Raw genomic sequence first — 16,156 nt, 5'->3', positions numbered from 1 at the left:
TGTTGTTGTTGTTGTTGTTGTTGCTGCTGCTGTTGTTGATGTTAGTAACGCAGTAATTAGTATTATGATGACATTTCGGCTCGTACAATACGGCGATTCGGCAAAATCAGCGCTTCAGACTCGTAAAATCAATGGACAGAACACGTTCGTTTATAAATGATAAAGCGCCATAGTTGAAGCAGCGCAGCGATTTATGAAAATAAAGATCGAGTAGTACAGAATGATATTGAAGAAACAGAAAGAGAAAGAAATTTGAACGTTTCGCCACCCAATTTTTAACTTCCGGTTATTCACAATCCCACCTTTTCGAACGCTCGCTCACTTTTTTTTCTCTTAATTCCATCATAATATCAAACGTCCTGATTCGCATAACTGATAATTCGTGTCCAGTTTGGCGCCAAGTTTCTACTTTAAGACCAACTATTTTCATCCGTCTCGTGTTGTTATTTACGTTTTTTTTATTTTTTATTTTTTGTGCTTTACTCGTCACCAAATACGCTTAGGTTGAAGACAAACTTTCAATTCTCTTGACGGAAACTACTATCAAAGAATACAAGTCGCTCTTATTTGGAATGACGCGGCTGATGACGCTCCAAAATTAAGGAACTTGACATCATAATATTCCTCCATGCTTGAATTTCACTTTCAATGGGTTTTTCTTTACTTTTGATTCATTAATCAATGAGAAGTAGGAGTATGAGTATATTGGAATGTATTTTATATGTTTGTCTATCGTGATAAATGTTTCTTTGGCGATAGGCTGAGAAAGATAATGTATTAATAGTATTTCAAACCGAATAATTTCAACTAAATGCCGTTATTGTCTTTATGTTTATTAACTTCCAGGGGGTATTTTACACAACTGTCGTTACCTAAAGCAATACAATAACTATACATTTTATTTATTTTTATGAGTTTTCTGCTTTTAACGAGCGCGAATTGTTACATCCATTTGTTTATATAAAGCTATCATATTAGAAAAAAAAATATCAAGTAAATAATTACTTTCAAGTATAAAGCTTTTATTATTTACTTTGTCCATTTATTTGCCAACGCTCATTTATCTATTTTAGATTTTTTAATAATGTTGTCCGATATATTTTCTTTAAATGAGAAAAAGTTATGATCTTGACAAATTCTGATTATAAAACTGAAATGAGTGTACATTGCTGAAACACTCTATTCATTGCAATTACAAACGTATTTGTCACATTGTTGTCTAAATTACACATTTAAACAATTGTATAATAAATAATAAGGGTGAGTAAACGAAACTTTTGTAAACAACGAATATTCAATTAATCTTGATACTCTAATTGATACTCTAATAATGATTGAAACATTTATAAAATTAAATCAATACAATAATTAATCAATGCTACTTAATGTATTGTTGTGCTCAGACTAAAGAAATGATCGAGTTGATTGAGCGAAGAAAAGTTTTTCGAAAATAAATGGAAATAACAATATATTCGTATTAACACATTTATGAAAAAAAAAAAATAAACAAAAAAAAAATTAATTAAGCCTATCGTCATTTGTTCATTGAAATTGACGCGATGAAGAAATATCAGTAAAAATCCTACAAACGTAATGAAGAATTGTTATATCGTATTATTATAAAGTGTAAATTACCAATACTGTAGGATTTTAAATTTGTGTTACGAAAGCACGTAGGGTAAAATAAATTCAACCATCCTTTTCAAGTACCAAGTAAGTACTAATGCGCGGAAAATAAATTCGAACATCGATTCTCCTATTAAATTATTCGATACGGACGCGCCGTTCGTTCTGAGAGCAAAGCTTTTTCCCTCCATTGTATTACGCGTTGGACTAATTTGTAAGTCCGCGAATTGTACGTATGTTCACATATTTCATGCATACGTTACGTACACATCCCCCGCCACCATGCAGAGGCAGAGAGAGAGAGAGAGAGAGAGAGAGAGAGAGAGAGAGAGCGAGATCGTTATACGATCGATGTATGGCGTTTTCGTCAGTGGGGGCTGAATGTGGACGAGGTAAACGAATTATCGAAATGCCAACGTCGAAATATCCATTGGCGGCTACATCACGCATAGTGTACGGTACTTCCGCGAGTTTTAGAGTGAGATTTTCATTCTTGGCTACGGATGTGTTTTAGATCAATAAACTCGCTCACTCTAACCGAAGATAACGGTTGAAAAATTTGCGAAAATCATAGTTTGATTTATTTTCAATTGTCATTCTCAAATGACTATTCGTACGAGCGTGTCCCGTTGTACAAATGTCGCGCCAAGCACAGAAATTTATTCGAAATAAATAATTCTATTATATAATTCTATTCTTTCGTTGCACAATTATATTGGATACTCGTTTATATTAAAATTTACAGCTTTATTTTTCAGCTGCTGAATAATTAGCAATTATATTGCAAATATTGTTAGATATTTTGTACGATATTTAGCGTAAAAAAGCGTACTACTGCGGCATGTGGTTTATTGTATAAAAAAAAAAAAAAAAAGAAAAAAAGAAAAGAAAAAAAAGGATCGTTTACTCTATATAGAAAAGAATGCGTTGTGAAATGATCGTTCCTTACGGTCAAAGCTCCGTTCCGAATTTCCTCCGTTAAATTTTATAATACATTATCCGCAAATACTTGTGAATACAAATTCAAATTTACTAACTGCGCTTTTAATTTACATAATAAAAAAATTATCCACTGCGAATTACCTTTGTTATGGCAATTTTATTGTATACGAGAGCTCTAGAGAAAAAAGAGACGGAATTAGTGGGCGTGACGCATGCGCATAGGAAACATTGTGCAACTCTCGTGACTTTCGAGCTCGCGAATCTTTGACGAATACCATACGAGAAAAGAAAAAAATGGCTTTGCTTTTGTGCAAATATAATTTACTTCAGAAATGTTATTTTTGATTGATTGTCTTGCAACGGTATTTTACTTCATATATTTACTTGCGAATAATATTTTTTGCCCGCGATAATAGTCACTCAACAATATCAAATAGAGAACTAATTTTTTTTTAATAAATAAATAAAAAAATTATCATTTACACAACAGTATGGAATTATTATTGATTTATTTTACCAAACTGCAATCCCTAATATTCTTCATCTATATATATATATATATATATATATATATATATATTATGTTTAGCAATAATTATTGTAGCGTCATTTATGTTTTTATTTCATTTTTAAAAATTAAACTATAGATAAGTTACGTTACTTGCTAAAATTAACGTGCATTTTTTCATCTCTTCCAAATTATAATTCGATAAACGATCTAATAATTGTATAAAATTGCTAAATAAAAATATAATTTCCCAAGTAAAAAAAAAAATAACTGCCTCTCGCAAGTTCTTCTTCACAGAATCTTTTTATTCTTCTAATAACCCCTAACTGCCTTAAATAATCCAAGAATAAATAAGATTCGCGTGATAAGTTGAGTAGGTTTTTAACGACGCGATAATATTTCCAAGCTCGGCAACTAAAACACGTCTTCTGTGCTGAAAATTATTTAATAAACTGTTGCGCTACGAGCTAGCAGCCTTTATAACGAGGGCAGCCAACATCAGCCAATTGTCGAATATGTAATCGTCGGCGGCGTAGTGGTGTTTTTCTCAAACATTCTTCACTTATTCACGCATCGGTCACATTATGCGGCAAACGAATCAAACGCGCTTTTATCGATATGCAAATAAGTCGTTGTGCATTGTAATGTAAAAACTGCACGATGGTACGCTGCTACTCTATCAATACGACCCGCTAATTAAAAAAACATGGCTTGCGAAAACAGCCGAACCACTCCTCGATCAAATCCGCGTTATCGCACTCCATAATCCGCAAAACAAAGCTTAAAAATTCCACTCTTCTTAAGACTCTCTCTCTCTCTCTCTCTCCCTCCATCTACCAAGCTTCTTTCGTAGGCCTCATTAAGGATCGGCAGCGAAGTCTCAGGAGTTAATCTCTCCCGTATTCTCCATCTCTCAACGGACGCGCAATTACATTCGACTCCCTTGAGTTGCGCGAAAGAGGCTGCCGCCGCCGCCGCCGCTGCCGCCGCCGCCACTCTCCTCCGCACGAGCGAAGAAGCATCGCTCAAGAGGAATAGAGAGCGCGGGAGGGCCAAGGGAAGAGAGAAAGAGAGCCCTAGGCACTCCAATGGCGCTACCACCTAAGTATCATACGATATATACTGACATGTACAAATACGTACGGAGCATTACATGTCAAGTGCGCTTCTGGCGTCGGGTAGATTTGATATAGAGCACCGGTGTATATATCAGACGCCGAGAAATTACCGAGTCATGATGTGCTCGCAATAAGCATTTATATCAATAGTTAATGAGCATTTCGCTTCCACTCGAAATTTCCTTATTTACCAATAAACATAAATTCTAGGCACTGTTATTGGCCATTATTAATCGCGGCAGAAAAAGATTTCTGACTTCGCACCTACTCATTGGCACTTGTGATTAATGCTTCCTCGGGCAATCATGGCAATATTATTATTTACTCGGTATTCGCAATGAAACGCGCCTCGAATGAAAAAAGTTCCCATTGGCGAATCGGCCATCCGATGCCCTTTGATCGCCCGGCCCTCTAACCCTACCACTTTCTAATCCTCGTGATGAAGCGAATCCCATTACAACCGTTGATTTACGTTCTACAGCGATATTCAGCTAGTCGTGGAAGAAAAGTGGATAGGACGAACCATTCTTCGGCCCAAAGATCTTCACTCCGGTAAACCCGACGTTACCTCACTTAATGACAGTTTCTCACGTGAGCAAACATTTTCACGCGGCATGAACATTGCCGGTCCAATGTTGGCCGGGACTCGGCCACTTATTAATCTCGCGGGAGGCTCTCGAGCTTCGTCGAGCCCTTGCTTTACAGGCGCAATTTCCGCGCACTCGGTGAAAAATGAGGCTGCCGCCTGTCGGGGGCCAATGAGGGAAAATATTGCGTGACTCACCGTTGGCACGAGCCTGGGGCATCGCGACCAGCGCCAGCAGCATCAGCAGCATCGGCAACGGGAGCGCCATAGTCCTCGTCCTTGGGGCGACGGCTACGGCGGCGGCGAGCCTCCCCTTCGGCCACGCCGCACCACCGCCACTACCGCCATCACTCAGCATCCTGCAACACAAAGATACGCCTTAGCATACGTGCGAGCCTTTCAATCGCACATAAACGCGCTTATGGGTGCCCGCATCTAGCACAAAGAGAGCCCCAGCCATATAAATATTACCGCTCGGCGATATTGCCGGCAAGCATGTGAGTTGGTCGATGAGATGCCGCGAGTGGGGTAGTAGTTGGGAAGGGAGGAGGAGTACGGTGGAATGGTTGTTGGCTTATGCGGTGTGGAGGGAGAGAGGGAGGAAGAAGAAGGACCGAGTTGAAGATACAATTGAACGAAATGGAAAACAAAATTGAATGAACATGGTTGTTAAAAAAAAAAAAAAAAAAAAAAAAAAAAAAGTTGGGGAGGGAGCGCGCAGAGAGAGAGAGAGAGAGAGAGAGAGAAAGAGAGAGAGGGAGAGAGTGATGGAAGGGAGAAATATGAAGGGTGTGCGAAGATAAGAAACGTGTAAGAGTGAGAAGGGTGGGACAATTAAGTGAAATGGACGATAAAATTGAATGAGTTGGTTAAAAAGATAATGGACGGCTCGAATAGTGAGAGAGAAAGAGAGAGGGAGAGGGAGACACAGAGAGAAAAAGAGAGAGAGAGAGAGAGAGAGAGAGTGATGGGGGAAGGGAGGAAATGAGAGTCAAGATATGCTCAGAAATATTGATAAAACTGAAAAGAGATTGATGACTCTATTGAATACTTCATTTTACGCTCATCTTGATTAAAGCAAAATATTACAATGACTTAATGAACTGATTATTATCTACTGTGGATATTGGTTATTTTTAACTGCTTTAAATGTGCTACGTAAAAGCGTCATTTAGTTTCAAATGGAATTTATCGAAGTAAAGCTAATTAAGTATATGAATTTACTCGACTTGTCGTAAATTATAATATTCAAAATAAATATTGAGGCTTTTCGATGGTGAAAAAACATTGCCAACGTATAGCCAGTCAAATATACCACGTGGTAAGCAATTTTGTTGAGCAATAATAATAAGAACGATGATAAGGTTAACGATAGTGGCAATGAATTTTCATTTTATATTTGTCACTGTAACATGAAACAAGTAAACGTATACACCTTAACGTATAAGTATGAATTATGATATCAATTTCGAAATTGCTTCGTGCGTCCGCAAACAAACATAAAAAATTCCCAACGCGCCGAATCCAATGTCTCAATAACCCCTCAACACCCCCTCTTTACACCTTCAAATTAAAGCCCATCAATCGTCGTCTCTATCTATTGGCCCTTGATATAAAGCACAGTGGAGGAGCGTCGCGTGAAATAAATTTGCCGTTTTATTAGCAACTCTAAATCACATTGGACAATTCGACGAAACCATATATGCACCGGCGGTACTCGTGCGAAAAAGAGAAAGGACGCAATAATGCGACGGCGACCCGATGAAGGGAGAGAAAAAATTTATCAGCCGCAAATTCGTAATTGAATGTTTAAGCAGAGCAAACCCTCGACTCCAGCCTAACGTTTTATATCTGACATTTTCATTTGTTCCTTCGCACGCTGCCTAGATATGATTTGTCTCGTGCTCCTCCTTTTTACTTTCCCCATCTTTCGTCATTCAAAACTGCGGACGCGCATTTATTAAACTACGATTGAATTTATGATTGTCACTCGATAATCAGGGTAGAATTTTTTTTTTTTTTTTTAATTAGTTTTCAGAGAGCTATATCATTGGCCTTGATCCGGCAGGAAACGAGTGATAAAATCGCCGTGCCGATAACTTTTTCGACACCCTCCAAATATAGCGTCAGTTAAAAAAAAAAATAAAAAAATAATAATAATAAAAAGAAAAAAGAAAAAAAGCAGCACGCATCGCAAAATTGACTCGACACATGAATTGCATTATATATAGTGATTTAAATTTAAATTTTAACTATGGATTTCGAATGGAATATGCAAGGTGCGAGTAGACATTCAGTTAATATAAAACAGTTTTATGGCTGCATATTCGAATAATGGTCTAATTGCAAGATCTCGTAAACCAATGGGCAAATAGGCCAAAGTGCCGAATAGTTTTGATCTTGAAACAGGTGTGGTTTATAAAAAAAAATTATATACATGAGGTAAAAATCACTTGGATTTCAAAAGTAAGGCAGGCGATTATTAAGGCAGGTAAGCGGCGTCCCTGATTAGTCGTAGAAGAAAAAAATTTTTTATAGCACATAGAGCAATGTTGAACAATAAATGAGTATTCACAGAGCTATCGGGAGCACATTTTCATACGATTGTGCGCTTATGAAGTATAAACGAGCGCATCGCAACGGGACGAATGAATTTTAGATTTCCCGAGTACGTGCCGCGGCCGCAGTAACATCCCTTCTAAGCACACAATTTTCTTCGCCTTATTATTATTAATTAATCGGCCTGAATACACTCCATAAATCTAGAATGCGACAGTACGGAGGCTGAAGAAATGGCGAACCGCTGGGCAATTTCATCTTCATCCGCGAATATATCATTATCGTCGGTTGCAGCGCAGGAGCTTAGAAGCAGACGAATTGGCCGAGCGAATCGCTAATTGGCAAATCCCGGGGTGTAGTTAGTTGGAACTGCCTTCGTAGGAGCTAGCGCCGCCGTCCCCGCCGTCCCCGCCTTACCTCGTGTTTGCCCATTTTCGCGCCGAGCGAACAAAGCATCGCAGCCCCGGACAGGTAAATACACACGAGTTGTTCCGACCGCAATAATATTATCCCAATTCCGATTATTTGCACTATCATTTAATGGGGCAATGCGATTATCGTTTGTTTGCGGAGATGGGACCGAGAGGATGGTGGAGAGCACGTGTCAACCGCCCCGAATAATACGTCCTATGTGTACGTGTCGGAGTGATGGAAAAACAAAACAATACAAAACGAAACAAAACAAAAAAAAAAAAAAAAAGAATGAATGAAAGAAAGAAAAAAGAACGGCCTTACGGCTGCTCGAGCATGATAGTTTTGCGAGAGGTTGCCCTTCGACCGCCCCCGTACTGCTGAGAGCGATGTAAATTTATTTAGCCACTGTTTTTATCTCGATCGTGGCAAACGCGAAATCGTCATTGACTCGAAGAGCCCGCGGGAGGAAATTGTTTCAAGACTTACAGTGTTTTGCACGATCGTGGAGCGTAATGCTTTACCGTTACGAGTGTGACATTATAAAATGAGAAAAGTTTGGGGAGAGATAAGAGAGAAGCTACGTGTAACGTGTTTTTGCCCATGAATTAAGCTTTAAAAGCTCCGCGTGATTTTCTTACTCGCGTATTGTTTATCGGTAGCGAGCTTTTTCTTCAATTAAAAATGTTCTTTGGCTATTGGCAAGATTATGAGACTAACGTCCTTTAAATCCGTCAATTTTCTAAATTAAAATAGTTTTCCAAACTCCGAGCTGCTAAAGCACAGATATTACTGTGAATGTACCATGAGATTTTCCGTATATTTTTCAACTTTGATCACAACAAGATTTGTCCGTTGTGCATCTGTTGTCTGCTATTTCATTTAATTTCACACTTTTTGCAAATAATGGTCAAAGATTTTGTCTACAGTAAATTATGTACATAATTATGTAAATAAAAGTTTATAGATAATATTGATTGATGTATTGATTAAGATAAAAAAAAAAAAAAAAAAAAAAAAAAAAAAAAAAGAAGAACCCTTTTTGAAGTATATGAAATATCGAATCATACACTCTGACTAAATGAAGAAGGATGCAAGAGGATATTCCGATTTAGCAGTAAATACATAAGCATTTCATTATCATGGAATGTGCAATTTAGTATTCATACTTGAGCATTTCGAAAGATCTTTTTAATTGCTATTTTAATTTAATTTTTTGTTTCTCGTTCACCGTAAAAATAAATGAGATTTTTAATAAAATAACTGAAATAAGCTTTTCTAAAAACTTCGATATGAGATATTATTGATTCATGAAAAATAAACTGAAATTTTTTTGATAGTCTGACCCTATTTACAAGAATTAATACCCCAACTAGGTAAATGCATTACTTCTAAATTATTTTATATAAACGTTATACAGGAAATTTAATTAATAGTTTTTTCTACCACAAATATATTTTATATTGAAACTATATTGCTTATGAAATATATGTATATGTGTGCGCGCGCGCGCGTGTGTGTGTGCAAGCATATGTGTTTGCGGGTGCGTGAGTGCGTGCGAGGGCGTCTACACACATATATGATTTCCATATGTTGTGAGGAATTAATATCGTTAATAAATAAACTGATCATACTTCGAGTCCAATACAACGTGTTGTTCGCAACATGAATTTCGTTTCGAAATTCGTTAACTGTCAAAGCACGCAAGATATTTGAACAATTTTGATAAAAGTTTTAGTTGAAAGTTTATATAATATTTTTAAATTGAAAAAATAAATTTAAACGACTAAATCATATAGAGGACGTGCTCAAGCTACATAAATACATCGTGTCTTATAAGTAACAGGCGAAATACAAAATGTAAAAGACAGAATGTATAGATCATATCGGGATGCTTGTATTAACGACATTGAGAAAAAAAGAAATATAAACTTTATCGAAATCCAATGATGGATGTAAAAACATTACAATTTTTATTAATGAAAATTGGCACGAACATGGTGGCAACAGCCTTAAAAATTCCAAAAACATAAACATAGGTCACGGTAAAGATAAATATTTTAATTGATTGATTAAAAATCGAAAACTCGGTATGTAATATTCTACGATAAAATCTCCAATGAATTCGATTCGCGAGCATTAGATTTTTATATGTCATTCCCACGTCTATTTTCTGATTCCTATTCCATTAGCGAAGAAACAATTTTCATACACTAGAATCAAGTCGCGCATATTATTATTATTTATTGTTAAAAATTACATAAGAAAAGAGACGATGTGCGCCAGGTCGACTGGATATCATGACAAAATTCAAAGGAAAGAAGGTACAGTGCTTAACGATGAGAATAGAATTTCTCGTCGATCTTCTCGACTCGGGGGTTAGGGAGGGAGGGGGGGGGTATAAAATTATTCACCAAACACTATCGTAGCGAGGATGGCGATGCCCCCTGGAATTCTACGGTGCTTTATATAACACAAGGAATGTGTCCCATCGAGAAACAAGAATCGCGAAAAAGTTCCTAGGATAGATGAAAAAATAGTATAAAAAGAAAATGTAATTCTATGCTGACGAACATTACGTGAACTTTTGATCCAACTCCTCGCAGTATCGTGAGGTTAACAAAGCGGAGCCAAGCATATTAATAGAAGACATGCGAAGAAACGAATTAGAGGGTGGAATATAATCCAATAATAAAAGCATCGGTACAAGATGCAAGGAAGATTACGATGGCGCTAGACTCTTTGGAATAATATAATATTTCCGAGTCCTTCGCCGCAACCGAATATTTGGAGATTACCAGCTCTCTCATTCTCATTCCCATTCCCTCACACCCACACCCACGCACCCACACACGCGCACACTAACTCATTCACTACAACTCTATCTCTCTCTCTCTCTCTCTATCTCTCTCTCTCTCTCTCTCTTACGCGCCCGCGTACCTTTGACATGATGCAATTAGAGCGTAATACGCGAGCACGAATGTTTCAACAATGGGATAACTGACGTGACTGAATTATTGCGAGGGTTTGGGAATGCGACGTATCTCGCTCTGTACGTACGCGTTTATAATAATGGCGCTTTCTTAACTTTTTTTTTTTTTGCTTTTACCAATCGTCATCTCCTAACCGCGATAATGCGAAATGCGCTTACTCATTGACATAGAGAAGATAAATGGATGGTCCGAACTTGAAGTTATACGTAGCGTCGACTCTTACTTGTTTTTTTTTTATCTTACAAATGTGCAGGTACATTGTGGATAATTGCATATGGGAATGAGGAAGCTTCGTACGTATCAAGCATTCATTGCATATCTTAACGCAAAGACCTATTATAATGGTTGCTTATTAATCTCTTTTTTTTTCCAGTCTAGTCTACTATATCTACTATCGGTTCCGCATAAATTGATCGAAGAGATTTTCCATTTGGTCGACTTTTTACTCCGCCGATGTGACAAGTCTTTTTTTATCGCCTTTATGATGTGAAATCGTATTATGCGTCTCCGGTTGGTTATAATCTTGCATTATCAGTCAGTCAATTTATTTTCAATAATATTAAAAACTTGCATGAAATTAAAGCTTTTGAGTCCTCAGATGTCACATACACTAATTCCATGTCCATCGTATGATGAAAATAAACTCAACCTTTACTGTTATTTCATCTATGAATTATCCTTGATTATCGCTCTGAAAATATTTTTAAAAGTCTCCTCTAAATTATAAAGAGCCGTGATATTAAATTGAAGAATAGCAATAGAGAATATTTATTAAGTAGCTAATAAAAAAATTTCAAATTCAGTAAAACTCAAGGATATCCCATCTAATTCAAAATAAATAAAAATTATTTTTTTATACTTTAGAATGGTAATGAATTTTTTTCTGTTTTCTTTTTCTTGTTGTTGTTGTTTTTTTTTTCAATAAATAGACTTTTTTGGAAGCGCTACATTTTTCAGGTCACTGATTCAAAATAATTAATGCCTACATTTTAGAAACTTCTAACGTTATTTCAAAGGCAACAATAGAGCAGTTCTATCTCTTGTTTTTTCATGTATCGAAAAATACCCCCCCCACCCCCACCCCGGACAACAAGTAAATTTCTCATCGAACCAACAATTCATAAATAAAATAAAGTTGAATAAAAAAATAGATACAGTATTTCTAAATCTTTCGTAATGAACTTGTCATAATCAAAAAGCTGTAATCCAGGGCGAAATATACTTTATAAAAAATAAATTAAAATTATATAATTGTTTGAGAATACTTTTACAATTGAGATGTATTGCTATAAATATAGGATAGACTAGAGCCGATCATCTTTAAAACGACCATCACGTTGAAATCAAAGTTTATTATTCAATCGGGCGCATTGAGTTTCCAACTTTTTTTTTTTTGTTTCTTTTTTTTTCGTTTCTTTTCGTACGCACAAAACGTCATTACAGGACAGGATGGAATTACAAAATCCACTAATAATCGTTTAATCACCATTTCCGTAATATACTATGTCAACTACAAAGCAAAAATCTGGCCTTTTAACAATAATCCAATGGGAACGTAATTATTCATTAAAATAAGAACACCCCCGCCTCCAGCTGCCAGGAAATGTATCACCATCAGCGACCTCGCAATTTCTTCCGAAAAATTCGAGATACAGACGTATTAATAAATCCAGTCGTTGGAATTAAATTTTTCCGCGCCTTCGCAGCTCTCTAAAAATCAATATGCTTGCGCCCACGTCCCTCCCACTCTCGAAGCGCCTACAAATCTCTATTATTGTATATCAATCGCACACACGCTCGGAATAACAATACATGATCAGACTGTTATATGCCATGCGTATTATCATGTACATCGGGGCGCACGCATCCTCCTGACGCGCGCCGAATCATCGACCCGTGGTGAGCAAAGCAAGGCAAAGAGACTGAAAGATATATATATATATAGGGAGAGAGACAGAGGAAATAAAGAACGAAGCAAGGAACGAAGCACCGCGCCTCGTATTCCCCGTCCTCTTAATGGCAGCAGCGCTATTTTACTCCTCATCTCTCGAGGGATTTACATCTTGAGCAATCACACCGTGATCGACTCCTCACTCACCCTCATTTCTCATTCGCTTGTGGGTGCCGCGCGATTTGTATCAAAAACGCGCGCAATTGTCGACTCTCCCATTATAAAGCGCGGAGCTCGTGAGTGGCTCTCCTCCCCCCCCCTCTCTCTCTCTTTGTTTACTTTTATTTTGACGCCAACACTTGGTGCGATGCGCCAAAGAGAAAAAAATCATGGCACCGTTCGTGCATCATCGATCTGCCTGCATAATATAAAATGCGATTAGTCATAAGCGCTTGAACTAAAAACATTGTAAATTATCTTAATAACGACAGCGTAAATAAATTCATCACTACTCGAAATCAACGGTTTATTTCTTTTAATTATACCATTCTCTCTCTCTCTCTCTCTCTCTCTCTCTCTATCTATCTATCTATCTATCTATCAATCTCTCTATCTCTCATTTCTTCGCATTCTCGCTGTCTGTTCTTGTTTTACTGTCAGCTAAAGCCGTTTCTGCCTTGACATGTTCCTTTTTCTGCCCGACGGTTTCGCATGGCAATTTCATTTATTTTTTACGTGCAATACTATGCAGCGGCAACTGCAACCTTTCCCTTTTCGTCGAGTGTAATCGAGAAGACCTTTTGGAATTGAAATGTTTTTCATGCCTCTTGATCATCGACATTTTTCCAACTTTGGCAATTGTTTACCCTTAGTGCAATTTGCAGGCACCATTCTCAATTGGATTTTTGTTGCCGGAAATTAAATTCATTTTGCCGAAACTAAATTGATTTACTGAGAATCCTGTTGCCTTGCAATGGACCTCTAATTGTTTATGATATTAATTGAATTCCTGACAAGAAGTCGAGGATTTATTGCCTTGAAAAATATCGGAATCGAGTGGAAGTATTTTCGATTTTTGTATTTCAAAGACCACGTCTTGAGAAATATGATATCAACGCTCATAAACTATTTTAAATTCATTCACGGACTCTGACATTCTACGTAAAGCATCATTATTCTTAATATATGTGTCTCTGTGTGTGTGTGTGTGTGTGTGTGTGTGTGCGCGCGCGCGCGCGCGCGCGCGTGTGTGTATGTGTATGTGTCCTTCTCTTTCTTTGCCTTATGAAGTCATGACGACTTTTTTTCGCATGCGTCTCTACACGGGAGGCTCGAAGAACAAAAATCACCGGGGAATTTTATACGAAATTGACATATCTCAGAGAGTAATGTTTCCCGTAAAAGTCGTTAGAGTCAAAATCATAAAAAGTGGTCTGGTTAATAGCTATTTTTGTATCCAAAAAATTTGAAAAATTTCATAGATTGGTTCGTTTGAATAGTAAATTAATGCTAAGCAATATACAATATGAAGCGATTATATAATTAACTATAATTTCTTAAATAGACATTAAGATCGATTGGCCACTATATAATATACAAAACATCGGTCTGTGAATATTATTATCAGCAATAATTGGGAAAAAATTGAAGATGGTAGAAGCTTCGAGTTTTACATTAACAAAAGGCCATTCTCGCTCGTAAGATTCATATTTTATCTCATTAAATGTTGCTATTCGTAGAAATTTATGTAAACAAAGCAAAGAACAACAGCAACAAAAATAAAGAAATAAAATAATAAATGAAAAGTAAAAGAAGGATGCACGATTACATTTCGAACGATTTGCGAAACACGCTAATCAAGGATATAATCAGCATCAAAACACGTGTGCCGCGCGTTAATTATCATTTTCAAAAACATTAAAAAAAAAAAAAAGAAAGAAAGAAATAAACAACATTTTAGATCGTGCACCGAAGAATTTAATATTCAATTACTATACTGCAAGTATTTACCAGTAGGAGGAATTCCAAGTATATGGCTTTCGATGATTATGATATTCGAGTAAAAGCGTAAATTCTTAAATTAAATGTATTGTATTAGCATGAATATTGAAAAACAAATAATCTTGGAGAAATAAATCCTGGCTATATAATAAACAGGCAATGAAAGCCAATGCCGCGGAAGTATACAATTTGAATAGTAGGGTAAAAAATTTCAGCTATTAAATTTAATTTAATATCTTTACTGTAGAAATTCTTAAAATTATTAAGGGCGCAAAAACCTTAACTCAACTGTACGTAAAAGCTCGTTGGGTAATTTCATAAAGGCTATCAAAATTCTTAGCGCATTACAAGCCGATAGCAAAAACTTTAAACAATTTACGTGTTTGGAATATTAATATATAAGCGGCGGCAAACATTAATAAGTTAGATATATGCATACTTAATATCAATATGAATTATGGCCGTTATTAATTGAGTTAGGAAAAAGGCTAAGAGCCCGCCAAACGCTATTTCATGGAAAGATCTAAATTTACTAGACTTTGGAACATGGTTTCGCAATCGTTTTTTGAGGGGCGCGGGCATTATAAAATATTAAACTTTTACCCAACTAAAGGATTTCTCTTCCGGCCACAGCATATTTTATTTTCCACTTTTTACTTCACTTTCTATTACACCTAATGGCGGTATTAAGTATATAAAATTTATATTCCCCCTCGGCCGTCCTCCTATCCTGTCCACCGAAGCCACTAAATTTTCACGGTAAAAACACAATGAGTATTTTATCCAAAAAGCTCCTACGCCATACCCTACGCGATATTACAAAAAAGAGAGAAAAAAATTAAAAGAAAAAACAACAACAACGACGACGACAACAACATTGTTGAGACACGACCAATGGGCGCGCGTGGCTGCCATCGTCTGAACAACGCAGCGCACAAAATTCCCAAGACGCATACCGTCTCGAAGCCCCCGAAAAATAGCAGAGAACCATCGTGACGATGGCACCAATGTGCAAAAAGGATGCGCGCCAGCAATTTTCATCAATAATTAGCCCTGCGTACGCGTCTAACCTCATTCCCTTCCCAGCTCCCACCAACCATCCTATCGATCCTTCCGTGCGTTCTTTTTGCGGCATCCGCCTACCGGTTTCTACTCGCTCGCTCGCGCGCGCGTACCTACGCATCCTTCCTTCCTTCGTCCCTTTTCTTTTTGTTCTCTCTCCTGGATACACTTGTATGCGTGTGTCTGTTACGTCCCTCCCCACTAATGCTACTCCCCTCGGCTCGACTGCTCTTTTTCGCCGCGAGCAAAGTAGCGGCGAGCGGCAGCAGATCATCTCCGCTGCCTCCTACCACCTCCTTCGTATATGCAAATGCGGATTGTTGTTCTTCGGACGACCACACGGTCAGAGGCTAGGGGGAATTGAATGTGTGCGCGAGATGAAAAGGGCGAGAGATGATAAAAGAGAGAGAGACAGACAGACAGAGAAAGAGAGAGAGAGAGAGAGAGAGAGAGAGAGAG

General features: G+C 37.2%; 1 protein-coding gene across 1 annotated transcript in view; it reads right to left on the bottom strand.

Annotated features, from left to right (window-relative positions):
* The window catches only part of LOC105363683 (uncharacterized), a 199,366-nt gene extending 194,228 nt beyond the window's left edge, over positions 1-5,138 (bottom strand). Inside the window, exon 1 of the mRNA XM_011501434.1 lies at positions 4,979-5,138. Coding sequence (XP_011499736.1) covers positions 4,979-5,138 — 160 coding nt within the window. The remainder of the gene's footprint in view (positions 1-4,978) is intronic.
* Between the last annotated feature and the right edge of the window lie 11,018 nt (positions 5,139-16,156).

This window comes from Ceratosolen solmsi, unplaced genomic scaffold, assembly GCF_000503995.2.
Source record: "Ceratosolen solmsi marchali unplaced genomic scaffold, CerSol_1.0 scaffold3, whole genome shotgun sequence".
NCBI classification, from domain to species: domain Eukaryota; kingdom Metazoa; phylum Arthropoda; class Insecta; order Hymenoptera; family Agaonidae; genus Ceratosolen; species Ceratosolen solmsi.
The sequence above is the reverse complement of the archived record's forward strand: the minus strand, read 5'-3'. Positions and strand labels throughout refer to the sequence as shown.